Here is a 25,441-nt window from a genome sequence, read left to right as displayed (position 1 = left end):
CGGTTTGTGGTAAACTCTTCAAACTGAAGGACACAAGGACTCACACCGCCGAGAAACCATTCCGCTGCTCAGTTTGCAGTAAAAGCTTCAAACTGAAGAAACTATTTTCGTTTACGCTGAATCAATACTGTCCATTTTGAACTGTACATGTATGTCGAGGGTGTAATGACACCCCCTCCCCTGAGAGAGGCGCTAATGCACTAAAAGTTGCCATTACCGGAAGTGATAATGCAGGCTAGCTTAGCTTGCTAGCTGCTAAGAACGACACAAGAAGCGTAGAACAGATTGCAAAGCAGAGATCAAGTGTGAGTTTAAGTCCAAATCCTGAGAGCCATGGTTAATCGGGGACTAACTGCGGCTGTGGAAGGAATACCCGACTCTCCAACAACAACGCTCCTCATTGGCTGTTACTCAGCACAGCGACACAATGCAGCCTCTCACACTTTGAGTGCACATTTCCGTAAATGTCAGCACTTAGCTTGCTAGCTGCTAACAAAAAGACGTCAAAGTGGTCAACACGTCGCCAGGCAGAGATCAAAGTGTGAGTGTGTGAAGTGTTGCGATTGTTTTTGTGTGGAAAATGTGCGAAAGTTTGAAAACAGAGTACGAGGAGGAACTTTGTGGAACAAAAGAGGAGAAGGAGCGACGACGTCAACTACCTGACGTTGTTTCCAGGAGGTACCAAGTTGGGTTACACGGAGCAGGAACAGGTTAGTTCACTTCTTATTCCATATTTTATTATTCCACATTTCATCATTGGGAGTTCTAGGCGTGGCTTCCGGCGATCTGTGACCCTTCCGGCGACCTTACTTATCGCCTTCAACTTCCTGTTTGGGTTGTCTGGAGTCAGCCTGAAGCCGCCGTTAGTCACCTCCTGTTCAACACCAGTACACTTTTACCTCATCGACGAGTGGTGCCCAAGCTGCAGCACGGGGGCCATTTGTGGTCCGTGGCTGTTGTTGAATTCCGTTGTTAGAATGTGGCAAGAAATGAAAAGAAACAATGCTAGCAACAAAGGGGAATAAACAGCAGCCGTTTTAAAAGAATAAAATGAAAAGTTGTAGTCTAAGAAGAAAAAGTCATAATTTGATGAGAGTAAAGTTTGGAATATTAAAGAAAAGTAAACAGTTGAACGGAGGGAAAAGAATGACAAATATGATTTCAGCAGAAGGTGGAAATATTTGGAAAATGTAAAAAAAAAAAAAAACATCAAAAATGGTGAAAAGTGAGCAAAGAGTGAATCAGATATTTTTCATCAAGCTGAGATGTAGTTTTATCTTGAAATCTATTTTTTTAACACATCAACACGTTTCAGGAAAATATCAGTTCCCAACTGTACCACGACATAAACAGTAGTGTGACATTAAAAGAACAATTTATTGACAACTATAAACACCATGAACTATGAAGTCCACCCTTTAATGTCCCTCCAATGTTCACGCACCTCCATGCTCCTCCATGCTCCTCCACGTCCTCCTTCCTGTGAAGTGCGTTCTTATGTGCAACATTCCCGATGAAAAACCTCCTCCAAAAGTTTGTCTTCTTGTGACCTGCAGACATCAGTGAAGAAGATCAGCAGGAGTGGAGCTCCAGGATGGAGCTGGAGCAGCCCCCCCACGTTAAAGAGGAAGAGGAGGACCACAGCATCAGCCAGGAGGGAGAACATCTTGAAGGACCGGAGGAGTTCCCAGTGATTGGCGTCGTTGTGAAGAGTGAAGATGATGAAGGTGAGGAGAAGAGAGAGGCGGAGCCTCCGATGAGCAGCTCAACTCAACACATGACAACAGAAGCCGATGGAGACCACTGTGGAGGATCACCAGCAGACAAGCTCTTAGCTCCACTATCAGATAGTGAGCACACGACGTCACACTCTCCTGACACTGATGATGATGACGATGAAGACTCTACATCTGATATGACATGTCACCCTGACAACATGCAACTGAAATGCGTCCACTGCGACAAGACCTTCGGTGACAAGCAAACGCTGATGACGCACACGAGATGTCACCCGAGGAGAAACAGGACGTGCTCTCAATGTGACAAAACTTTCTACGACCGTAAAAATCTGAAAAGACACATGAGACTGCACACAGGAGAGAAACCGTACATGTGCTCAGTTTGCGGCAAAAGATTCACCATGAAGGCGCATTTGACAACACACACGAGAATGCACACCGGAGAGAAACCGTTTTCCTGTTCCGTGTGTGCTGCAGGTTTTGCACACAAACACGAGTTGAAAATACACACAAGAATACACACCGGAGAAAAACCTTTCAGCTGCTCAGTGTGCGACGCGGGTTTCAGACGAAGTCACTATTTGAAGAGACACATGAGAATACACACCGGAGAGAAACCATATTCCTGTTCAGTCTGCGACAAGCGCTTTGGTGACCGGACACATCTGGTGAGACACACGAGGAGACACACGGGAGAGAAAGTGCTGAGTTGCAGCGTGTGTGCTGAACGATTCTCTTATAAGTACCAGCTTAGCAACCACACGTGTGCTGGGGAGAACAGCGGCAGGAAGTGAAGCTGCACCGCTTCCTGCCGGGGAGAACAGCAGCAGGAAGTGAAGACTTTAATAACTTGCTAACATCACTGCATATTGTATAACACGTGTCTAACACAATCTCCTTAATATGTTTCTTCTGGTTAAATAGAATAAAACTAGAGGAGAAACATGTGACTGCGTGTCAGTCAGTTTTATTTCATTAAATTTCACGCTCGAGCCAAGAAAAGAGGCTAAAAAGAGACGTAAAAGTGACACACAAACGACACAAAAAGTGTCATCTAGTGAGGAAAAGCTGAAATCCTGAAATATCCAACATTTCCTGCAAGTTCCCAAGACGAGCGTGTAATAACACCTCCTCGCCTGAGGGAGGCGCTAATGCTAAATTGTACAAGCCGCGTCTCGCCTGCCGGAAGTAAATAAGAACAGTGGACGTGTTAGCAAGGAGGTCTTTTTTATCCCCTGTGATTGCTGTTATCGCGTTTTTTTATGTTTTTTTGTTCTGTAAGCATTTATATCATTCATTCATTCATTCATTGTGTACCGTAAAAGAATAATAACCGACACATTAATCCTTTGTGAAGGATAAATCCTCTCAGTTTAGCTTAGCTTGTCAGCCGCTAACAACGAGACCCGGAAGTGATGAAGACATCGCTAAACGGAGATCGAGTGAGTGCAAACTGGACGTTTCCAAGAAGCCCTAAGTTGTGTTCCACGGAACAGGTTTGTTACATTCTGACTCTAACATGTTTATTAACTTTATATGTGATGATTACCGTGAAAAGGACATTTGAAGGCATTGATTGGTTAGAGGGCTATTATCACGGAAGGAATAAAGATGAAGCATTTGTAGTAAATTCACGAAATGTTTCATGTAGGTATAGAGCTGGGGTCAGCAACCCACGGCTCCAGACCCGTGTGTGGCTCTGTAGCCTCTTTGTTGTGGCTCCCTTTGCAATGCTCGAGTATTTTTAACACCCAAATACGCATCTTTGTAATGAGTTTATAAGAAACCGATCTTTCTGTGAGACCTTGAATGCATCCTGGATGAGTTCTAACCAGTGATTGGATGAGCTTGAGGAATGGAGGGAAGTGTTTGGCTGCCGGCTTTGGTTGGGATGTTACGGGTCTTCTCCCACCCGGTAAACTAACCATGAATATACAGGAGGGGGCTCAGCACGCAGCCCTGGGGGGAGCCGGTGCTCAGCTTATGTGCCGGGCCGAGTCACACAGTCTGGGGCAGGAAGTCCTCCGAGGGCTTCATGTGTCAGCTGGACGGACACTGATGAGATCCTCAGAAACATGACTGGACTTCCCTAAGGCTTGTCTTCTTCACTCCTGCAGGTGGACACTGAGGAAGATCTCCCCCCTGAGCAGCAGGAGCTGAGCTCCAGGATGGAGCAGGAGAAGCCCCAGCCCCGTCTCGTGAATAAGAAAGAGGAGCCACGGCCCCTACATGTTAAAGAGGAAGATGAGGAGCACAGCATCAACACGGAAGGACCGGAGGAGTTCCCAGTGATTCATGTCGTTGTGAAGAGTGAAGATGATGAAGGTGAAAGTGAGGAGAAGAGCGAGGCGGAGCCTCCGAGCAGCAGCTCAACAGAAGCCGATGGAGACCACTGTGGAGGATCACCAGCAGACAAGCTCTTAGCTCCACTATCAGATAGTGAGCACACGACGTCACACTCTCCTGACACTGATGATGATGATGATGATGAAGACTCTACAGCTGATATGACATGTCACCCTGACAACACACGCTTGAAATGCCAACACTGCGACAAGACCTTTAACGATCGTAGTAACATGAGAAGACACGTGAGACTGCACACGGGAGAGAAACCATTCATGTGCTCAGTTTGTGCTAAAAGATTCTCCCAGAAGGCACATTTGACAGCACACACAAGGATACACACCGGAGAGAAACCATTTTCCTGTTCCGTGTGTGGTGTGGCTTTTGTACGAAATCAAGATTTGACCATACACATGATAATACACACCGGAGAGAAACCGTTTTCCTGTTCAATCTGTGGCGCGGGTTTCGTAAGGAGTCAGTATCTGAAAAGACACACACGCATACACACTGGGGAGAAACCTTTCTCCTGTTCCGTGTGCGGTTTAGCTTTTGTTCGGAATCAGTGTTTGAAAAGACACATGAGAAGACACACTGGAGAAAAACTACATTGCTGTTCTATCTGCCACAAAAGCCTCTGTGACCGGACGACACTCACATCACACATGAGGACACACACGGGAGAGAAAGTGTTTCGGTGCAGCGTGTGTGCTGAAGGATTCTCTTATAAGTACCAGCTTAGCAACCACGCGTGTGCTGGGGAGAACAGCGGCAGGAAGTGAAGCTGCACCGCTTCCTGCCGGGGAGAACAGCAAGCTTGGAATGAGCCATCAAGACTTCAACACGAGGTCGTTCAATAAAGAATGTGTGACAGTTTCCTCCATCTGTCTACCATCCCTTTTAGTCGATGTCGAACCCATATTGTCCTCTATTTCACCACAGGTCATAGGTCAAGGGTGTAATGACACCTTCATACCTGAAGGAAGCAGTCATTTCCGTTTCTGATCGGATACTTAGTCCATGTCAGGGTGGTATTGATGAAATCGTCATAAAATCATAATATTTTGAATATATAAATAATTTACAATTAATCATTTACATTTTTATTACAAATTTAAAATAGTATAAAGTATTGTGTTTTAAACAATACTTTCAATAATGAAACCATTCACATAAATTATTTATTATGAAAAAGGAAGTAAGAAGGAACACTATTTCATAATTGACTGACGTAGCACTGCTACTATGCATTACGTACCGACCAAGGCGGAAGAAAAAGTAGTTCCGGCCAGTCGTGTACATTTAGACAAGATGGGAATTATTTATTTACTTTCCATCGGGTTCCTATTAATGATATACATTGCCTCGAATTACTAACTATGAAAGTATCGATGTTATGTTTTGAGACTCGATTTTAGAGCGTAAAGATTGTAGTATCCATCCGCATATCACCATTCGCTGCGTTTTACCGGAAGTAGTCATCGAAGAAATGGAAAAAAAAGATTAGCAGGAGTCGTCGTCTTTTAAGTCCTCGCTACAATCCTGCATTTTTGACGTTTGTATGTTTTTTCATACATTTCATATTACAAACTACACCTTATGAATTCTTCATATCAGGACAAACTCGTCTGTGGTGAACGTTGACGCTTCCCAGGCTAGCTTAGCTTGCGAGCTGCTAGCAAGGAGACCCGGAAGTTATCCACGCATCGCGAAGAAGAGATCAAGCGTGAGTGTAAAGTGTTGGGATTGAGTGAAAATGTGTCAGATGCTGCCAGTTTGGTGAATCTGCGGCTGTTGGGGGAATATTTGGAGCGTTAGCAGAAGGATAGCGGAGTACGAGGAGGAACTTTCGCGAACGAGCGACAACGTCAACTAATCGACTCACTTTATCGTTGAACATGAACCCGAATGGGACATTCTAATAGCGTTACTGGATATTAGAGGGGTATTTTCAAGAAGTGAAAAGGAAGAAGACGAGAGATGATATAACCAGCAAGATCAGATAGATGATCCTGCCCCGAGTGGACGAGTTGAGATGGTTTAAGTGTCTCAGGGTCTTGTTTACGAGTGAGGGAAGGATGGAACATGAGAAGCTGGACTTTTCTAAAGCCTGTACTTGTCCTCTTTTGTCCTGCAGACGACACTGAAAACCAGGAGTCGAGCTTCAGGATGGAGCTGGAGCAGCCACCCCACGTTAAAGAGGAAGAGGAAGACTACAGCATCAGCCAGGAGGGAGAACATCTTGAAGGACCGGAGGAGTTCCCAGTGATTGGCGTCCCCGTGAAGAGTGAAGATGATGAAGACGATGAAGGTGAAAGTGAGGAGAAGAGAGAGGCGGAGCCTCCAACAGAAGCCGATGGAGACCACTGTGGAGGATCACCAGCAGACAAGCTCTTAGCTCCACTATCAGATAGCGAGCACACGACGTCACACTCTCCTGACACTGATGATGATGATGATGATGAAGACTCTACAGCTGATATGACATGTCACCCTGACAACACACGCTTGAAATGCCAACACTGCGACAAGACCTTTAATAATCGTAGCAATCTGAAAAGACACACGAGACTACACAGGAGAGAGAAACCATTCATGTGCTCAGTTTGTGCTAAAAGATTCTCTCAGAAGGCACATTTGACCGCACACACAAGGATACACACCGGAGAGAAACCATTTTCCTGTTCCGTGTGCGGTATGGCTTTTGTACAAAATCAGGATTTGAAAACACACACGAGGACCCACAGCGGAGAAAAACCATATTCCTGTTCCGTGTGTGGCAAAGGTTTCCTTCGAAATCAACATTTGACAATACACACAAGAATACACACTGGAGAAAAACCATATTCCTGCTCAAGCTGCAACAAAAGCTTTCATGACCGGACTGCACTTGTAGTACACACAAGGACGCACACTGGAGAGAAACCATATTCTTGTTCAATCTGCAGCAAAAGCTTTTCTCAGCGAATAGCACTCGCAAGACACACGAGGAGACACACCGGAGAGAAAGTGTTTCGGTGCAGCGTGTGTGCTGAAAGATTCTCTTATCAATACCAGCTTAGCAATCACACGTGTGCTGGGGAGAACAGCGGCAGGAAGTGACGCCGCACCGCTTCCTGCTTGGGAAAACAGCAGCAGGAAGTGAAGCTGCGGGACTTCAACTGGTAAGACTCAGCCTGTGTGTTTTTCCCCGCACTTTCCAAGGCCCTTTAAGGCACCACGTGTCATGACTTGCTCACCCGGGTTCGACGATTCAATCACTAAGCCAACTAAGCCACCTTGGGTGCGGGGGAAGGGAGGCCCGGGACCTTAACTGCAGACTGTTGTCTTTGGGCTGGGGACTTTTTATCTCAACTTTTGGGTGACATGACTGCCCCCCCCCCCCCCCCCACACACACACTCACTCACACTCTGATGGCGAGCCTGGACGTCCCAAAAAATTGTCGAAAAATCGTTTCTGTAAACACTGAAGCGTATCCGGCTAGCTTACCTTGCTAGCTGCTAACAAACAAAGATTCAACACTAAGTATCGCTAAGCAGAGATGGAGTGTGAGTGTAAAGTGTTGCGATTGTGTGAAAATGACACACACACAAAAATGTAATCGAGTGAGGAAAAGCTGAAATGTCGATTTAATCCTACATTTCCTGCAAATTCCCAAGACATGGGTCTTGACGAGCGTGTAATAACACCTCCTCGCCTGAGGGAGGCAGTAATGCTAGAATGTACAAGCCGTGTCTCGCTTACCGGAAGTAAATATCAAGACGGTGGAAGCGTTAGCAAGGTCCATATTATCCCATATGATTGCGGTCATCACGTTTTTTTTTTTGTTTAGTTTTAATTCTGTATGCATTTCTATGCTGTAAAAGAATAATACTCAACACGTTCATCTTTTTGAAGCGTAATTCGTTTCAGGCTAGCAAAAGCTGCACTGCTAACACAGAAACCCGGAAGTGTGAGTGTAAAGTGTCGCGATCGTGTGAAAATGTGTCCAAATGTCCAAATGCTGAGAGCGTTGGTGAACCAGCGACTAGCTTTGGCTGTGGAAGAAATATTTGTAGTGTTGGAAAGAACCATAGCAGAGTACGAGGAGGAACTTTGTCGAACAAAAGAGGAGAACGAGCGACAACGTCAACTACTGGACGCTGTTGTCAAGAAGCCCCGGGTTGTGTTACACAGAGCAGGTTAGCATCATTCGTAATCAGGTGTTTACTAACCTTATATTTGATCATCAACCTTAAAACTCCTTCACTTGAAGAAAGACGGATGAGATCCTCATAGGTATTGTCTTCTTGTGTCCCGCAGTCATCAGAGATGAACATCTTCACCCTGAGCAGCGGTGCAGCTGCGGGATGGAGGAGGAGGAGCCGCTGCTCCCCTGCATTAAAAAGGAAGAGGAGGATGACAGCATCGGCCAGGAGGGGTTTGAAGGACTGGAGGAGTTCCCGGTGTTTGGAGTCCTTGTGACGAGCGAAGAGCCTCCGAGCAGCAGCTCAACTCAACACATGACAGAAGCCGATGGAGACCACCGTGGAGGATCACCAGCAGACCCGAGCAATGACGCTGACAACAAACAACTGAAATGCTCTCATTGCCACAAAAGCTTTAAATGCATTTGGGATCTGACGAGACACATGAGGGTCCACACGGGAGAGAAACCGTTTGCATGCATCGTTTGCGGTCGCAGATTCACCCAGAAGCCACATTTGGTAACGCACGCCGGCACCCACACCAAGGAAAAGGCCACACCTGCCCGTCCACGGCGCGATACGGATTTTGGAGGAACGTTTTTGACAGATCGACATCCATGCTCGACCTGCAACAAAAGCTTCTGTGACCAGACACAGCTGGTGAGGCACATCCGGAGACACACTGGAGAGAAAGTGTTTCGGTGCAGGGGGTGCGGTGAACGATTCTTTTACAAGTACCAGCTGAAGAAGCACGAGTGCGCCGGGTAGAACGGAGGCCAGGAAGCAACTCAACGGTGAAGAGACTTCCGGGGTGGGGCGTGGCTCCCTGTGGCCGAGCAGGAAAGGGGCGGGATGTAAGGCTTGGCGGCACCAGTGAAGGATGTAGGCTACCAAACCGAGGCGGACAGAACCTTGACATGATTGTTACGTGTGTAACACCGTCCTGAAACGTAATAAAGACCATGGCGGCGTTGCATTGACCTTGTGTTAGCGTGTTTGCTAATGCTAATGTGCTAATGCTAATAATAAAAGATGGCAAACGACTTTAAACGTCTTCTGTCATCATTTGACTTGACTTGACTGTGATCATCTCCACGGGCTTCCTGTTTCAATGGTGGACATTTTTGAGACTCCCATCTCAGATCATTTCCGTTCCTTCCAGTGTTCCTGCTCCTCCACCTGTCAATCAGCCTCCAGGTCCAGGTCATCGCTGTAAATTAATAAATATTTAATATTTTTAATTAACATTTTCATATACTAATTAAAAAAATAAAACAAATTAACCAAAAAATTTAAATTAATATTTTTTAATTTACACAAATTATTTTATTTTTTATAAAAAATGTATTTTAAATTTTATTTTTATTAATTTGTTTTATTATTTTATTTATATTGTTATAAAATATATTTATTATATTATTTTATTAATTAGTGTACATTAAATTTACACAAACCAACCTTCAATGAATAGAAAAATGAACTTAATTCCAATTTTTATTTACCCAAATTTTCAATGATTTAAAAAACAAGGTAAAATGTTCAACATACATGTTACGGGGTGGTGATGTCATCACGGCGTTGTCTGGTTTTGGTACGCAACGGTTCGTTGGCTTGAGATGTGCTTCAGAAGTTAGGTGAAGAAACCACAACATTGTTCTTGCAGCCTATCTCAGCGTTCAAACCTGGTCTGTGATTGAGTGGGAAAAGATGGCAAATAGTCCAAAACGTCAAAACTGCTGCTGCGCTCCTTTTTAGTTCGTCCCACGGGGAGTTTTGGGGCGTAACTCGGGGTGACACACTAACTAGCGTTGACACATTTGGACACGGCAGAAAAGAGGGTTAGGTTGTGGGAGACAAAAAACAACAACAAACACAACAAATATACTTTGTTCTGCTGCTTTGGATTTTTTTTTTAAACGTCACAAACGTGACAACCAAACATTGTGGCTAAAATGTCGGGTGCCCTTTATCTATTCCTATATTCAATTCTTCATTCATCCTTTTTTTAAATGTCCTACTATGAAATTAGCCGACTGCACTCTGTTGACGTCATGTACACACAAAAAGGCATCCAAATATTTCAAGCGTATTTTACAACGTATTCCTGCTGCTGTTCCCCCCCGCACACGTGTGATTGTTCAGCTGGTACTTGTAAGAGAAGTTTTGAGAACACACGCTGCAAGTTAACGCCTTCTCGCCCGTGTGTCTCCTCATGTGGTTTTCCAAACATTGCTTGTTGACCAGCCCCACACCACAGCTCGGGCAGGAGAAAGGTTTCTCTCCGGTGTGCGTTCTCGTGTGCACCGTCAAATTTGCCTTTTGGGAGAATCTTTTACCGCAAACTGAGCACATGAATGGTTTCTCTCCAGTGTGGGTTTTCATGTGTAATTTCAAACTGGAATTTAGAGAAAATCTTTTCCCACAAACAGAACAGGGAAACGGTCTCTCTCCAGTGTGTATCGTGGCGTGGACTGTCAAATCTCGTTTCTGTGCAAAGGTTCGACCACACACTGAACAGATGAATGGTTTCTCTCCGGTGTGTATTCTTGTGTGGATGTTCATATTTGACTTTTTGAAGAAGCCTTTCCCGCAAACTGAGCACTTGAATGGTTTCTCTTCTGTGTGCAATTTCATGTGGCTTTTCAGATAACGATAATGACTTAAAGTTTTGTCACAGTGAGAGCATTTAAAGGCTGTGTTGTCCGTGTGGTTTCTCTTGTGTCGACATAAACTACTGCGGTGTTTGAAGGTCTTGTCGCAGTGTTGGCATTTCAGGTGCGTGTTGTCGGGGTGACATGTCATATCAGCTGTAGAGTCTTCATCATTATCATCATCGTCATCAGTGTCAGGAGAGTGTGACGTCGTGTGCTCGCTATCTGATAGTGGAGCTAAGAGCTTGTCTGCTGGTGATCCTCCACAGTGGTCTCCATCGGCTTCTGTTGTCATGTGTTGAGTGGAGCTGCTGCTCGGAGGCTCCGCCTCTCTCTTCTCCTCGCTTTCACCTTCATCGTCTTCATCATCTTCGCTCTTCACAGGGACGCCAATCACTGGGAACTCCTCCGGTGCTTCAAGATGCTCCTCTTCCTCTTTAATGTGGGGGGGCTGGGGCTCCTCCTCTTCCTCTTTAATGTGGGGTTTCTCTTGCTGCACCATGAAGCTCCACTCTTCCTGAAGATGTTCTTCGTTGATATCTGGAAGACAAAATTATGCTTTAGAAAAGCCAATCGTTGCTCCATGTCAGGAACAATTATGATGTTCATTTGTTATTGTAGCTTTGGACAAACCTCTATTAATATAGAAGTTAATATTAATATTATTATATTATTATTAAATATTAGTAAATATTAATATATAATATTTTGTTAGAAATGAGTTGGTTTACATCTACACATGGAGGAAAAGGAATATAGTTGTGATGTAAAGAGATTGTGGTTAAGAGGTTGAGTCTCAGGTGGTACACCAGCAGCACCTCCTGCTGGTGGATGGTAGTAATTACAAGGATTTTTCATCTTTAATCAGAGACTAAGGTGATATCCGGCATGTGAGAGGAAGAAGGAAACTAACCTGTTCCGTGCAACCCAACTTGATACCTCTTGGAAACAGCGTCCAGTAGTTGACGTTGTCGCTCGTTCTCCTCTTTTGTTCGACAAAGTTCCTCCTCGTACTCTGCTATGGTTCTTTCCAACACTACAAATATTTCTTCCACAGCCAAAGCTAGTCGCTGGTTCACCAACGCTCTCAGCATTTGGACATTTGGACACATTTTCACACGATCTCCGTGTTGATCACTTCCGCGTCTCTTTGTTAGCAACGCAGCCTTCGCGCCGCCAAACTGTGAATGATCCTTTAAAAGTATCGTCGTATTGGTGGAGTATTATTCTTTTACGTCATATAAATCCGTACAGATTAAAACAAACAAAAACGTGATGGCTGCAATCACACGGGATAATAAATACCGTCTTGCTAACGCTTCCACTGTCCTTATTTACTTCCGGCAGGCAAGACACGGCTTGTACATTCTAGCATTACTGCCCCCTCAGGTGAGGAGGTGTCATTACACTAGCGTGGAGACTTGCAGTATATCTTTGAAATTTGCAGGAAATGTAGGATTCATGTACAAGTTTTCCTCACTAGATCACACTTGTTTCAGTTAGTGTGTGTGTGGGGGGGGCGTGTTGTTTTAATTCCATTTATACAATGCTGTGGGTGTTAAGAAAAGGGGGGGTTCCTTTAGAGTTGGACCATTTAATGATCTTTATTGTACTGGGGGGGCTAATTTACAGTAAATGTTTGTCCGGAGAAGGGGGGGGGGTCTGTCCAAAGAGTGGTACGAGTCCAGAGGGGTCACGTGTGTGTGTGGTCTAAACAATAGGAACACATGCAATCACAAACAATACAAATGAGAGCAGTCCAATAGGAAACATGTGACAAAGTAAATGCATGCACATTACACATATTGTACACATCATGTAAGTGACGCTTACACGTGGCGTAGAAGTGCACATCCGACAAAGTCGCTTCCATTTAGCCCCCCCCCCAACACCGCTTCCTCGTGAACAGCACACACACGCCCACTTCCTGCTCCACGTGGGAACGGAATCAAACCAGAAAAAAACACTGCCAGCTCTTCTAGAAATGGTGCATTCAGGTGCATCACTTACCTCCTCAGGCACAAGTGCTGCTGTGTTCACGGACACTTGGAAATCACACGCAATCCCAATGAAATGATATTTACATTCATAAGAGTAGGCAATGTTACACAGGTTCTCATAACAGACATAAGCAATAAACTGAAAAAATAGAATATAGATAGAATAAATAGAATATCAGACAGGCTCATAAAAAGCAAGATGGCACCCGGGGTCACACTTTGATTCGCAACCCGACGCACACCTTCCCTTGTGTTCTGTTACACAATCCCGTACGACTTAAATAGTCAACACAACACAAGCTCATCACTTCCTGCTGCTGTTCTCCCCAGCAGGAAGCGGTGCAGCGTCACTTCCTGCTGCTGTTCTCCCCAGCACATGCGTGGTTGCTAAGGTGGTACCGAGAGGAGAATCTTTCAGCACGCACGCGGCAACTTTCTCTCCCGTGTGTCTCTCCACGTGTCTTTTCAAATTACTCCTTTGTGTAAAACACATGCCGCACACTGAACAGGAGTGTGGTTTCTCTCCAGTGTGTTTTTTCATGTGTCTGGTCAAGGTGCGTTTAAGTGCAAAACTCATGCTACACACCGAGCAGGAATATGGTTTCACTCCAGTGTGTTTTGTCATGTGTATTTTCAAATCATATTTTGTTGCGACACCGGCGCCGCACACTGAGCAAGAGAATGGTTTTTCTACCGTGTGTGTCCTCATGTGTACATGAAGATGATCTATTTGTTTGAAACCTAAACCGCACACGAAACAAGAATACACGTTGGTCAGACTACCATCTGGCACGAAACCTTCGCCACACACGGACATGGCAAAAGGTTTCTCTTCAAGGTGCAACATGGCGTGTCTTTTCAAATGGGACCGCTGAGTGAATCTTTTACCGCAAACGGAGCACGGGAACGCTTTCTCACCCATGCTGGTTCTCAGGTGTCTGTTCATACTCTTCTTGTGAGCGAAGGTCTTGTCGCAGTGGGCGCATTTAAAGCGCGTGTTGTCAGGGTGACATGTCATATCAGCTGTAGAGTCTTCATCATCATCATCATCATCATCATCAGTGTGAGGAGAGTGTGACGTCGTGTGCTCGCTATCTGATAGTGGAGCTAAGAGCTTGTCTGCTGGTGATCCTTCACAGTGGTCTCCATCAGCTTCTGTTGTCATGTGTTGAGTTGAGCTGCTGCTCGGAGGCTCCGCCTCTATCTTCTCCTCACCTTCATCGTCTTCATCATCTTCGCTCTTCACAGGGACGCCAATCACTGGGAACTCCTCCGGTCCTTCAAGATGCTCTTCCTCCTGGCTGATGCTGTGGTCCTCCTCTTCCTCTTTAATGTGGGGGGGCCGGGGCTCCTCCTCTTCCATCCTGGAGCTCCACTCCTGCTGCTCAGGGGGGAGACCTTCAGTGATGTCTGCAGGACACGAGAAGACAAACGCACGCTTGAGCATGAAGACACTGTCCACACGGGAACGTTCCTGGGATGCTGCACCCATCCTGTGTCGGATTAGTGGCATCCAGACATCCAAATGATGGAGTGAAATGATGGAATACACAAGGCACGCCTACGTGTGACGCTGTGAAAACACGAAACCACAGGAGGAAAAAAAGCGCATACGTTTGTAGTGGTCCGCTTTTCAGGACTGGAGATGTGGAATGACTGCTGTCAGTCATGATGGAGAAGAAGACACCAAAATGTGAGGAGAACGTCGACTGGGGTGACATCACGTTGGTTTGTTACCCATGCGATTGTGACGTTCGGGTAAACACAAACACGTCACACAACCAGGAAGTGTGAGGTAGCCTAGAGTCTAGACTCTAGACCATCTGAATTCACAAGGCTGGTTCGCCATGGACCGGGTAGACGCAGATCCTTAAATTGGACACAGCCATTATCTGCTGTTGTAGGTCCTGGTGGGGGCTGATGATGAGGAGGATGGGGGCGGACCATTACCTTTGATGCCCTCACAGCTGATAAACCCTAGCCCCACCCCCTGACCCCCCCCACCACGCCCCTCTCTCATCCAGCAATCGGGGTACAGCTAGTTAAGCCTTTAAAGGTTATGTCTCCCCAATCTTCAAACAACCTACTTTATTCATACAGAACATTTTAAAAACATACATGTTTTAACGGGGTTCAAATAATAATCAGACGCAGGATAAAAGTAAATCAATTAAGAACTGTGCTATTGGATCCGGAACTAATCAATCAGGAAATACATGTACTACTACCGTGTTCTTGTCGTGTTATTGATGACAAATAAAGTTAGTAAACATGCGAGAGGAAGAACGAAACTAACCTGTTCCGTGCAACCCAACTTGATACCTCTTGGAAACAGCGTCCAGTAGTTGACGTTGTCGCTCGTTCTCCTCTTTTGTTCGACAAAGTTCCTCCTCGTACTCTGCTATGGTTCTTTCCAACACTACAAATATTTCTTCCACAGCCAAAGCTAGTCGCTGGTTCACCAACGCTCTCAGCATTTGGACATTTGGACACATTTTCACACGATCGCGACACTTTACACTCGCACTCGATCTACGCTTAGCGATGCGTTGATCGCGTCCGGGTTTCTTTGTTAGCAGCTAGCGAGCTAAGCTAGCCCGAGTAATGGCGGGTTACTTCTTTTTCGGTTTTGTGGCGGTTGGCATCCCTGATTTTGGTGCATTACCGCCCCCTTTAGTTTCATCGCCATTACAGTCACAAGCTAACTAAAACCATCATGGCAGCCAAGCCCGCGCAGAGCATAATACGGAAGTCGCAGTACGACCGTTGTTAACGCGATACTTCTTGGCCAATAGCGACCTTTCTTACTGGGGAGTTGGCAACAGTGTAAGAAAGCGGAAGTTTACCAACGTTGCAGCTAGGCAAATGGCGAACGCGCCAAATTGCAACAAAATGGATTTAAACCACCCAGAGACGCACTGCCGCTACTGACTACATTTCTGAGGTGTTTGAAAGAAGGATGGCGGCGGTCGAGGAGGAACTTTGTCGAACAAGAAAGGAGAACGAGCGACGACGACAACTGGAGGTTTGCACCACTGACATCTCGCCACACATTCAAGGTATCTTTACATGTTGTATTTAAGCCTCTAACACTATTTCTATGGTTAATTTAAGAAATGCATTTTAAGCAATAATGCAAAAATCGAACGCAAGACGGCGGCCATGATCGACAACCAGGACAGTCAAACAAAAGATGACTTGAATACGACCCTTAGGATTAGCTACTCTTTGCTAACATCAAATGTGGAATAGACGAGAAAATTAGCTTTGGGAAAAACTTATTTTACAGCAACGGAGTCAACATATTATGGGAATAAAGTAACATTCCAAAAAGAACGTTTATAAATCAGAAATATCTAAAATATATATCACTCACATATTTTATATATAACTTCTTAGCACCTGACACAATATTAAAGTCCTTCCTTTTATCTTTCACCATGTGGACCTCAGTAGAACATTTGGACACCCCTTGGCGTACGGCAACCAAAGTCAAGAGTTTATTGTGGTCAAAAACTGAATGCTAGGTTTTCAAAAACCGAGGTTACATGTAAAATATTTCACCTGGTTGGCTGCACCGTACACAAAGGAACCACGCAGCTTTGAACTGTCTGGAAAGTGACAGGTGACATTTCACCTTGTGAAATGTTTCACTTCTTCTGCAGACCTCCAACACCTCATTGGTTATCCAGAAGAACGTCCTCCTCGGCCGCATGGAGGGAGCTCCATTTTGAAGCGGGCCCCCTTAGTCAAAGAGGAGAAGGAGGAGCCAGAGGCCCTCCACGTTAAAGAGGAAGAGGAGGAACTCTGGATCACTCGGGAGGAAGAGCGTCTTCTTGGGCGAGAGGACGCTGATCTCACCAAGTTACCACTGACCATCGTCTCCGTGAAGACTGAAGACCGTGAAGCCAAACCACCTGAGTCCTCACAGCTTCATCCTGGTCCAAGTGGGGAGGAGACGAGGGAGGCGGAGCCTCCGAGCAGCAGCTCAACAGAAGCCGATGGAGACCACTGTGGAGGATCACCAGCAGACAAGCTCTTAGCTCCACTATCAGATAGCGAGCACACGACGTCACACTCTCCTGACACTGATGATGATGATGATGATGAAGACTCTACAGCTGATATGACATGTCACCCTGACAACACACGCTTGAAATGCCAACACTGCGACAAGACCTTTAACGATCGCAGTAACATGAAAAGACACACGAGACTGCACACGGGAGAGAAACCATTCCAGTGCTCAGTTTGTGATAAAAGATTCTCCCTGAAGACCAACTGGAGGTTACACATGACGATACACACCGGTGAGAAGCCTTTTTCCTGTTCAGTGTGCGGTAAAGGTTTTGTACGCAAACAAAATTTGACAATACACACAAGAATACACACCGGAGAGAAACCGTTTTCCTGTTCCGTGTGCGGGCGAAGCTTTGTACAAATTCAGTGTTTGAAAACGCACATGACCGTCCACACTGGAGAGAAAACCTTTTCCTGTTCAGTCTGCAAGAAAAGCTTTTGTGACCGAACAAACCTTTTACAGCACATGAGAATACACACCGGAGAGAAACCATACTCTTGTTCAACATGTGGTAAAATGTTCTCTCAAAAGCCAAACTTGCAAGCACACATAAGAATACACACCGGAGAGAAACCATATTCCTGTTCATTCTGCGACGAAAGCTTTTGTCACCGATCCACGTTTGTGAGACACACGAGGAGACACACGGGAGAGAAAGTGTTTCGGTGCAGCGCGTGTGCCGAACGATTCTCTTATAAGTACCAGCTTAGTAACCACACGTGCGCTGGGGAGAACAGCGGCAGGAAGTGAAGCTGCACTCTGCTTCCTGTTGGGGAGAACAGTGCCAGGAAGTGAAGCTGCACCGCTTCCTGTTGGGGAGAACAGTGCCAGGAAGTGAAGCTGCACCGCTTCCTGTTGGGGAGAACAGTGCCAGGAAGTGAAGCTGCACTCTGCTTCCTGTTGGGGAGAACAGTGCCAGGAAGTGAAGCTGCACCGCTTCCTGTTGGGGAGAACAGTGCCAGGAAGTGAAGCTGCACCGCTTCCTGTTGGGGAGAACAGTGCCAGGAAGTGAAGCTGCACCGCTTCCTGCTGGGGAGAACAGTGCCAGGAAGTGAAGCTGCACTCTGCTTCCTGTTGGGGAGAACAGTGCCAGGAAGTGAAGCTGCACCGCTTGAAATCACCTGTCAAGACTGTGAGAACTTTAACCTTCTAACAACATCAACATGTGACATCATTGCTGTGTGAAAAGTTGCTCTGTTGTTAGCTCTTAGCCTGGTTAGCCTGGTTAGCAAGCCAGACTGTTAGCATTTAGCATAGTTTAGCTCTCACCTGCTTTATTTATTCATGACATTCTCCATTGTTCATCCTTTTAGTCACTCCCCACAGTATTCCTGTTACTGCCAAAGAATCCATTTTAGAGGCTAAAGTATCGGAGGCATCGGTTTTCAGTATCGTTCCGCTCGTCATTAGAAGAAGGCAAATGGCGACTGCGGCAAAGAGTAAAAGGTATCCAAAAATTTGACCCAGAAGAGACACATTGCCACTACTGGCAATGGCTGCCTAAAAGACAACAAATGGATGTGAATAATGCCCAATAAAGGTCAAAGGTCAAAAAAGAAAGGTCAACATGAAGCAATCAATGCAATAGTTCGTTTGTAATATTCAACCACATACTTTAGCTGGGCGGTGGCGGTAAGGATCGTCATGGCTGCTTTGCCAGCCGCCAAGGTGTGGGAGTGTATTCATAACAAGACAAGAGTGCGCCATATTGTATGATAACCAAAAACTTGCTAAAAAAATTTGTCATGTTAACCGAAACGCCAAAAGGGGTCATTTGTCATTTATTTAGTCTTATTTATGTCTTATTTTCTCCTATTATGTCTACTGCATTGGGTAATAGGAGTATAAAGGGAACTATAGGGGTGCTATTTTGTGGCTTAAGGGCTCTAATAATGTTGTAAACAATTTTTCTATGCTCTAACTACCAAAAAATGTCCTTTTATAAATCAGGGTTGGGAACCAATTACCCATGATAAATGAGGAATATAAATATATGGTCCAACCTTATGGAATATTTATCATGAGAACAAACCAAATGAAATTGTAAACACTATTTCATAATTATTCCCACCAATAGAGGGTATTTTGGTGGGATGTTTATGTTCCAAATCCTTTTTTTTTTTTGAGAAAACCAAGTTACCTTCACTTGACCTCCGACAAAGAAATATAACAAGCCAGACTTTTCAAAGGCTCTAAGAAATGAACACCAACTCCCTTCATAGAGCCATAAATCCCATCTCTACATGGAATGTTTACAGGAAACCACTAGATGGCAAAGTTGGCTCATCTAACGCCTCAGAAAAGAATCCTTATTTCTTACATATGAATAGAAATACTACAGTATGTACTGTAAGTTACTGCTGCTACTGCTTTTTATTCGGCTGTTCCTGTTCCTGATTCCTCCACACGACTGGCAGTTATTGAGCCTAATGCATGTTGACAGAAACTGATTTACATCTTCTCCAATTTCGTTTGCGTCCCAGCCTTCTCCTTTGGAAGCATGATGGAAGGGAAGGGACAAAGATTCCGTCAGGGCAAAAATGCTAACATATGAAAAGCTGATGCAAGTCTCAATCCGGGTGTTCTTTAATCAAACAACAACTTTATGAATTATATGAATTCATTTCAAAAAGGGAAAATATCTGCTGCGTGTTGAATTTACCACCAAGGAGGGTACAGTGGTACCTTGGTTAGCATCATCAATCTGTTCCAGAAGGTCCAAATCTAACCCAAATGGATCATAAAACATAGAAATATAAATGACGAATGAGAGGCGGCGTATGAATGACAGGTCACTTTGTGAACACGGTCCAACGGGAAGCTGGACTAGCTGCTGTCGCCGAAGTCCAACGCCTTTCCAAAGTTACTCGGTCGTGTTGAAGAGCCAGAAGAGAAGCTATAATTAAGAATTTATCAGGTTTGTTCTAATGACAAGTTCACCGATGTCTGGAGCTGCTAATCAGCTTTGTCAACCACAATCAAATTGTACCGGCAAAATTAGGAAGTGTGATTCGGCAGCTGTCTGGAAGTCCTTGGGAGCGCTTTGGAACGTGACCAATCACAGGGGAGTGGGCTCAGCTGGAGGCGTACCTGGAGGAGGGCAGGGGGTTGAGTAAATTCCACAGACCGTTTGGGTGGGAAGGAAACACAGCAGGGATGGGTGCAAAGTCTGGAAGCTCTATGAAGCTTTCCATGCGGGTTATCACGTGTAGCTGCTCTAGGGGTCCAGAACTCCATACAAAGGCCTGACAATGAGTCTAATACAGGGGTGGGCAAACTTTTTGACTCATGGGCCGCATTGAGTTAACAAAATTGTGTGGGGGGGCCAGAACATATATTTATATGTATGTATATAACACACATGATTTTATGCTTATAATTTTAATAATTTTAATGATTTTTAATATGTTAAAAATATTTTTAAAATAATTTTAAATATTTTTTAATATTTTTTAATAATTTTCTAATAATTTTTAATATTTTTAAATAATTTTTAATATTTTTTAAATTTTTTTTAAATATTTTTAAAATATTTTTTAAATAATTTTTAAAATATTTTTTTATTAATTTTTAATAATTTTAAATAATTTTAAATTATTTTAAATAATTTTAAATAATTTTAAATAATTTTAAATAATTGTTAATAATTTTTAAATAATTTTTAATAATTTTAATAATTGTTAATAATTTTTTATTTTTTTAATACTTTTTAAATATTTTTTTAATAATTTTAAAATATTTTTTTAATAATTTTAATAATTTTACGCCTTGAATTATTTGTCTAATTTTAATTGTCATACTATCAGCTATATGTTCTTGTTTCCTTTTTTTCAGGAGCACTTTAAACATCAGACCACATCAAACTACGATTTATTTATTATTTTTTTTACTGAATAAGACATCCGACTTGAAAGTCATGTTGCCAGCTGGTATGTTAAAAGTTGAAATACTTAAAAGCAACTGGCGGGCCGGATTCAAACGTTTGGTGGGCCGCATGTGGCCCCCGGGCCGTAGTTTGCCCACCCCTGGTCTAATAGGTCTCCTTTTTTTTTTAAAAAACTTTCACTCCTGAAGTCAGCTGGAGTAGACTCCAGCTAACATCTAACCTCGATGGAGATGAATGAATAATAAACATTGTAATGGCTATAAAATGTCACATTCAGATGGCCACAAAAGTGGATTAAAAAGCTTTGTTTTGGTTCGCTGCTTTTCATACACCTCAGATTCTCTCCCGGTGAAAGCAAGCAGTCCTGCCTTTGCCGATGACCCACTTGCCTGACACACCGGAGGAAGAGAACCGGAGGAGTACGAGGAAAGGAGAGGTGGAGGTGAAAGCATGTGGGAGACTATGATTAATGTGCTTTCAGAGAGGGACCAGAGGAGAGAGAGAGCGAGATGGAGAGCGGTGAGCAAGGGCAACCAGGAAGTGTGGTGGTGGTGGTGGTGGTGGTGGTGGAATGAGCACAATCAGGCATCAGTTGAAGTTCCTTCAACAAATACATGATCTACAGCAGGGGTGGGCAAACTTTTTGACTCATGGGCCGCATTGAGTTAACAAAATTGTGTGGGGGGGCCAGAACATATATTTATATGTATGTATATAACACACATGATTTTATGCTTATAATTTTAATAATTTTAATGATTTTTAATATGTTAAAAATATTTTTAAAATAATTTTAAATAATTTTTAATATTTTTTAATAATTTTTAATAAATTTCTAATAATTTTTAATATTTTTAAATAATTTTTAATATTTTTTAAATATTTTTTTAATATTTTTAAAATATTTTTTAAATAATTTTTAAAATATTTTTTTTATTAATTTTAAATAATTTTAAATAATTTTAAATAATTTTAAATAATTGTTAATAATTTTTAAATAATTTTTAATAATTTTAATAATTGTTAATAATTTTTTATTTTTTTAATACTTTTTAAATATTTTTTTAATAATTTTAAAATATTTTTTTAATAATTTTAATAATTTTACGCCTTGAATTATTTGTCTAATTTTAATTGTCATACTATCAGCTATATGTTCTTGTTTCCTTTTTTTCAGGAGCACTTTAAACATCAGACCACATCAAACTACGATTTATTTATTATTTTTTTTACTGAATAAGACATCCGACTTGAAAGTCATGTTGCCAGCTGGTATGTTAAAAGTTGAAATACTTAAAAGCAACTGGCGGGCCGGATTCAAACGTTTGGTGGGCCGCATGTGGCCCCCGGGCCGTAGTTTGCCCACCCCTGATCTACAGCATATGTTCATACAGCAACAGAAAACAAGCATGCTAACATAGCAAAAACTGGCCACATTTGGATTAGCCAATATACAAAGTCAGGCAAAATGTAGGTTAAATAAAAGGCAAATAAAGTAAAACTAAATTGTTTTTGTTTTCAAAAAGTACATATAGCGCCATCGTTTTTCGATTTTTTTTTTTTCAGTTGCCAATCTGTAACTGGGGCGGCACGGTGGTCTAGGGGTTAGCGCACAGACCTCACAGCCAGGAGACCAGGGTTCAATCCCACCCTCGGGCATCTCTGTGTGGAGTTTGCATGTTCTCCCCGTGCATGCGTGGGTTTTCTCCGGGTACTCCGGTTTCCTCCCACATTCCAAAAACATGCTAGGTTAATTAGCCACTCCAAATTGTCCATAGGTATGAATGTGAGTGTGAATGGTTGTTTGTCTATATGTGCCCTGTGATTGGCTGGCCACCAGTCCAGGGTGTACCCCGCCTTACGCCCGAAGACAGCTGGGATAGGCTCCAGCACCCCCGCGACCCTCGTGAGGGAAAGCGGTAGAAAATGAATGAATGAATGAATCTGTAACTGCAACACAACAAGCATTCCGTTTACACTTGGATCTTGGTAGACATGATCCCGAACCAGCTCCAAACGCCATCTTGTTATGGGTTACCAACTACTGGATCTGCATTGAAACCAAAATCACCTCGCACCGCCAGAACTGGTTTCATTTTTAAAACATAATGAAACAGAATGGCATTATATGTACTTTTCCAAAATAAAAACACTTTTTTTTGTTTCTTTACTTTATTTGCCTTTTATTTAAGATTAAGATATGCCTTTATTCGTCCCTCAGTGGGGAAACTTGTATTGCACAGCAGCAAGAGTACAGAGTCGGTTAAGCAGTACAAAATACACAATATAGAAAAATAAACAATATAAACGACCCAAGTATTAACAAAGATCAACAGTTTTTCCCAGAGTTCTATACAATACAGTATGTAGATAATATGAGACGAGATGAGATATATGACCAGTCTATACACTGAGATCTTGTTAGAGAGTTAATATGAGGCATTATGGAAATACTTCACATAGAACTTAGTATATTGCATTTAGAGCCCTTAATATTGCACATAACCTACAAATGTCACATCATTTTGCCTGACCCTGAAGTCGATATAATTGGAGAAGCTAAGACATTCATTCATTTATTTTCTATCGCTTATCCTCACACAAGGGTTGCGGGGGGGGTGCTGGAGCCTATCCCAGCTGTCTTGCCGATGGCTGATGGCCGAGGGTGGGATTGAACTCGGGTCTCCTAGCTGTGAGGTCTGCGTGCTAACCACTCGACCGCCACGCAGCCCGAAGCTAAGACATTCATTCATTCATTCATTTTCTACCGCTTTTCCTCACGAGGGTCGCGGGGGGTGCTGGAGCCTATCCCAGCTGTCTTCGGGCGAGAGGCGGGGTACACCCTGGACTGGTCGCCAGCCAATCACAGGGCACATATAGACAAACAACCATTCACACTCACATTCATACCTATGGACAATTTGGAGTGGCTAATTAACCTAGCATGTTTTTGGAATGTGGGAGGAAACCGGAGTACCCGGAGAAAACCCACGCATGCACAGGGAGAACATGCAAACTCCACACAGAGATGGCCGAGGGCGGGGACCGAACCCTGGTCTCCTCGCTGTGAGGTCTGCGTGCTAACCACTCGACCGCCACGCAGCCCGAAGCTAAGACATATTATACATAAATAAGATAAGACTCACACATTAGCATTTTTTTTTAGCATTGTTTTTTTTCTTGACAACTTCCTGCGGTGGTTATTTTCTCACCAATGTATTGTAATGGCGACTTTAAATGGCTTCCAACTTGCAATACCCAATAACGGAAGATTTCCTCTTCTACTGTAGCTGTTGTGTTCACTAATGATGATAAAACAACATCGAAAGTTTCACTCGTTGAGGGAAAATAAATCAAGACTGCGTTTGACACTAGAGGTGGTGAAAATGATTTTTAGATCTCTCTGGAAGGATGCAGAGAAGTCAGCGGGGACGCAATCATCACTCGCCCCACTGTGATGCTCCCAGTCGGCTACCAGCATGAAGAGGCCCTCCTCATCGCAGTCGAGGTATACTTTACGTGATTACTATGTGGTATTTTTTCTGAAAATGACTTGTTGAGTGTGTAGTAGTATTTGCAGCATTTCAAAACAAGCTTGACTATTTTCTGTGTTGTGTGTGTTTTGGCCAAAAACAACAACAAAATTGAAATCTGCGACCCCCAAAGCAACATGCTCACATGAGGCTGCACAGATTTAAGCGTGTTTTTTTTGTTAACATTTTTGGCTTCATTGGATGAATCGAGTGTGTTTCGCTTCATCGCAGAACTAACGGAATGGATTGTTGACGCTAATCAAGATCGCACTGAAAATAAGTTGGACTTTATTGCCTCACAGCAGAGGTAGGGAACCTATGGCTCGGGAGCCAGGTAGGGCTCTTTTGATGACTGTATATGGCTCTCAAGCATTTCTTGCCACAATAAAAATGTATTTTTGCTAACATTTTAAAGTAAACATCACGGAAATCACTGTTAAAAATAATATTCAAAATCAACAACTTTCTTATGCATTTTAATCCGTCCATTTATTTTCTACTGCAATACGGCCGACCATATCCATCTTTCCTGATGATATTTTCCAGGTCAAACACCAAAACTTGATTATTACTGGGTAATGAGGTAGTCTACCTCGGTCATTGAGATGTCAACATGTAAATATAAACTTTCCTCCTTTAGTCAAATAGTCACCTAGCTAAAGCTGCAGAACCAAGCCTTCTGACGAAGATGGCCAAAAGAATGAAATATACGGAGTACGGTGCAAAACCATGCAGCAGCAGAAGTTGTATTAATGGCAACAAGTATTAGATTTATTATTAGACACTGCGCTGCTCACGAAAGTGTACTGGCCACACCCCATTGGCGTGGGGTAGTGTGCCTGGTCTACGTAATTAGAGCCCATTATATCTAAAACTGTTGGTCTTACATAAAAATGCACACATTTTATTGCATTCAATGTTTAAAAAAATGTATATGGCTCTCACAGATACACATTTTAAAATATCTGGCCTTCATGGCTCTCGTAGCCAAAAAGGTTCCCGACCCCTGCCTCACAG

General features: G+C 43.5%; 8 protein-coding genes across 16 annotated transcripts in view; 6 read left to right on the top strand and 2 right to left on the bottom strand.

Moving 5' to 3' along the window:
* The window catches only part of LOC131131835 (zinc finger protein OZF-like), a 77,851-nt gene extending 75,178 nt beyond the window's left edge, over nucleotides 1-2,673 (top strand). Inside the window, exons 1-2 of one of the 2 annotated variants that reach the window (XM_058076781.1) lie at nucleotides 441-710; nucleotides 1,557-2,673. In XM_058076781.1, the coding sequence (XP_057932764.1) occupies nucleotides 581-710; nucleotides 1,557-2,533 (1,107 nt within the window). In that variant the 5' untranslated portion in view covers nucleotides 441-580 and the 3' untranslated portion in view covers nucleotides 2,534-2,673. Of the gene's footprint in view, nucleotides 1-440; nucleotides 711-1,556 lie in introns of those variants that run through there. The other variant, XM_058076780.1, reaches the window with a different exon arrangement.
* mmp15b (matrix metallopeptidase 15b) overlaps nucleotides 1-8,404 on the bottom strand; it is a 36,373-nt gene extending 27,969 nt beyond the window's left edge. For 2 of the 4 annotated variants that reach the window (XM_058076764.1, XM_058076768.1), the window contains exon 1: nucleotides 660-875. The gene's annotated coding sequence lies outside the window, so the exon portion shown is untranslated. Of the gene's footprint in view, nucleotides 1-659; nucleotides 876-8,300 lie in introns of those variants that run through there. The other 2 variants (XM_058076765.1, XM_058076769.1) reach the window with 2 other exon arrangements.
* On the top strand, nucleotides 2,985-5,006 carry LOC131131848 (gastrula zinc finger protein XlCGF8.2DB-like). The gene is made up of 2 exons (XM_058076800.1): nucleotides 2,985-3,235; nucleotides 3,857-5,006. Exons 1-2 carry the CDS (start codon nucleotides 3,155-3,157, stop codon nucleotides 4,865-4,867), a joined length of 1,092 nt encoding a protein of 363 aa, XP_057932783.1. The 5' UTR covers nucleotides 2,985-3,154; the 3' UTR covers nucleotides 4,868-5,006.
* Nucleotides 5,563-7,413, top strand: LOC131131849 (oocyte zinc finger protein XlCOF19-like). 2 transcript variants are annotated; one of them, XM_058076801.1, is made up of 2 exons: nucleotides 5,563-5,644; nucleotides 6,223-7,413. In XM_058076801.1, the coding sequence occupies exon 2, from the start codon at nucleotides 6,255-6,257 to the stop codon at nucleotides 7,185-7,187; it is 933 nt and encodes a 310-aa protein (XP_057932784.1). In that variant the 5' UTR covers nucleotides 5,563-5,644; nucleotides 6,223-6,254; the 3' UTR covers nucleotides 7,188-7,413. The 2 variants fall into 2 exon arrangements, with proteins under 2 accessions (XP_057932784.1, XP_057932785.1); XM_058076802.1 differs by having other exon boundaries at nucleotides 5,580-5,811.
* Nucleotides 7,539-9,492, top strand: LOC131131850 (zinc finger protein 3-like). The gene is made up of 2 exons (XM_058076803.1): nucleotides 7,539-8,267; nucleotides 8,389-9,492. The coding sequence occupies exons 1-2, from the start codon at nucleotides 8,069-8,071 to the stop codon at nucleotides 9,039-9,041; spliced, it is 852 nt and encodes a 283-aa protein (XP_057932786.1). The 5' UTR covers nucleotides 7,539-8,068; the 3' UTR covers nucleotides 9,042-9,492.
* On the bottom strand, nucleotides 8,540-15,639 carry LOC131131839 (zinc finger protein OZF-like). Of its 2 annotated transcripts, XM_058076788.1 has the most exons (5): nucleotides 15,471-15,635; nucleotides 15,221-15,439; nucleotides 11,838-14,334; nucleotides 9,822-11,464; nucleotides 8,547-9,483 (listed from the first exon to the last, which is right to left on the bottom strand). In XM_058076788.1, exons 2-3 carry the CDS (start codon nucleotides 15,417-15,419, stop codon nucleotides 13,229-13,231), a joined length of 1,305 nt encoding a protein of 434 aa, XP_057932771.1. In that variant the 5' UTR covers nucleotides 15,420-15,439; nucleotides 15,471-15,635; the 3' UTR covers nucleotides 8,547-9,483; nucleotides 9,822-11,464; nucleotides 11,838-13,228. The 2 variants fall into 2 exon arrangements, with proteins under 2 accessions (XP_057932772.1, XP_057932771.1); XM_058076789.1 differs by having other exon boundaries at nucleotides 8,540-9,483; nucleotides 15,221-15,639.
* Nucleotides 15,260-21,514, top strand: LOC131131841 (zinc finger protein 501-like). Of its 3 annotated transcripts, none has more exons than XR_009130257.1 (3): nucleotides 15,260-15,983; nucleotides 16,590-18,137; nucleotides 21,229-21,514. XR_009130257.1 is itself a non-coding variant. In XM_058076792.1 (3 exons), the coding sequence occupies exons 1-3, from the start codon at nucleotides 15,884-15,886 to the stop codon at nucleotides 21,282-21,284; spliced, it is 801 nt and encodes a 266-aa protein (XP_057932775.1). In that variant the 5' UTR covers nucleotides 15,260-15,883; the 3' UTR covers nucleotides 21,285-21,512. The 3 variants fall into 3 exon arrangements, 2 of the variants coding, with proteins under 2 accessions (XP_057932775.1, XP_057932774.1); XM_058076792.1 differs by having other exon boundaries at nucleotides 16,590-17,234; nucleotides 21,229-21,512; XM_058076791.1 differs by lacking the exon at nucleotides 21,229-21,514 and having other exon boundaries at nucleotides 16,590-20,087.
* A 2,434-nt stretch (nucleotides 21,515-23,948) lies between these two features.
* The window catches only part of LOC131132104 (SH3 and multiple ankyrin repeat domains protein 2-like), a 153,031-nt gene continuing 151,538 nt past the window's right edge, over nucleotides 23,949-25,441 (top strand). The window contains exon 1 of the mRNA XM_058077384.1: nucleotides 23,949-24,399. The gene's annotated coding sequence lies outside the window, so the exon portion shown is untranslated. The remainder of the gene's footprint in view (nucleotides 24,400-25,441) is intronic.

The sequence above is a fragment of the Doryrhamphus excisus genome, chromosome 7 (assembly GCF_030265055.1).
Source record: "Doryrhamphus excisus isolate RoL2022-K1 chromosome 7, RoL_Dexc_1.0, whole genome shotgun sequence".
NCBI lineage: Eukaryota > Metazoa > Chordata > Actinopteri > Syngnathiformes > Syngnathidae > Doryrhamphus > Doryrhamphus excisus.
Note: the sequence above shows the minus strand (reverse complement) of the source record. Positions and strands in the feature narration are given on the sequence as shown.

What these genes read in the sequence shown, in the direction of transcription:
- LOC131131848 (XM_058076800.1), top strand. Translation starts at nt 3,155, where the DNA reads ATGAAGACATCGCTAAACGGAGATCGAGTGAGTGCAAACTGGACGTTT. An exon ending in AGTTGTGTTCCACGGAACAG is followed by an intron (nt 3,236 to 3,856) that starts GTTTGTTACATT and finishes TCACTCCTGCAG; the next exon opens with GTGGACACTGAGGAAGATCT.
- LOC131131849 (XM_058076801.1), top strand. Translation starts at nt 6,255, where the DNA reads ATGGAGCTGGAGCAGCCACCCCACGTTAAAGAGGAAGAGGAAGACTAC.
- LOC131131850 (XM_058076803.1), top strand. Translation starts at nt 8,069, where the DNA reads ATGTGTCCAAATGTCCAAATGCTGAGAGCGTTGGTGAACCAGCGACTA. An exon ending in GGTTGTGTTACACAGAGCAG is followed by an intron (nt 8,268 to 8,388) that starts GTTAGCATCATT and finishes TGTGTCCCGCAG; the next exon opens with TCATCAGAGATGAACATCTT.
- LOC131131839 (XM_058076788.1), bottom strand. Translation starts at nt 15,419, where the DNA reads ATGTGTCCAAATGTCCAAATGCTGAGAGCGTTGGTGAACCAGCGACTA. An exon ending in AGTTGGGTTGCACGGAACAG is followed by an intron (nt 14,335 to 15,220) that starts GTTAGTTTCGTT and finishes CGTGTCCTGCAG; the next exon opens with ACATCACTGAAGGTCTCCCC.
- LOC131131841 (XM_058076791.1), top strand. Translation starts at nt 15,884, where the DNA reads ATGGCGGCGGTCGAGGAGGAACTTTGTCGAACAAGAAAGGAGAACGAG. An exon ending in CATCTCGCCACACATTCAAG is followed by an intron (nt 15,984 to 16,589) that starts GTATCTTTACAT and finishes CTTCTTCTGCAG; the next exon opens with ACCTCCAACACCTCATTGGT.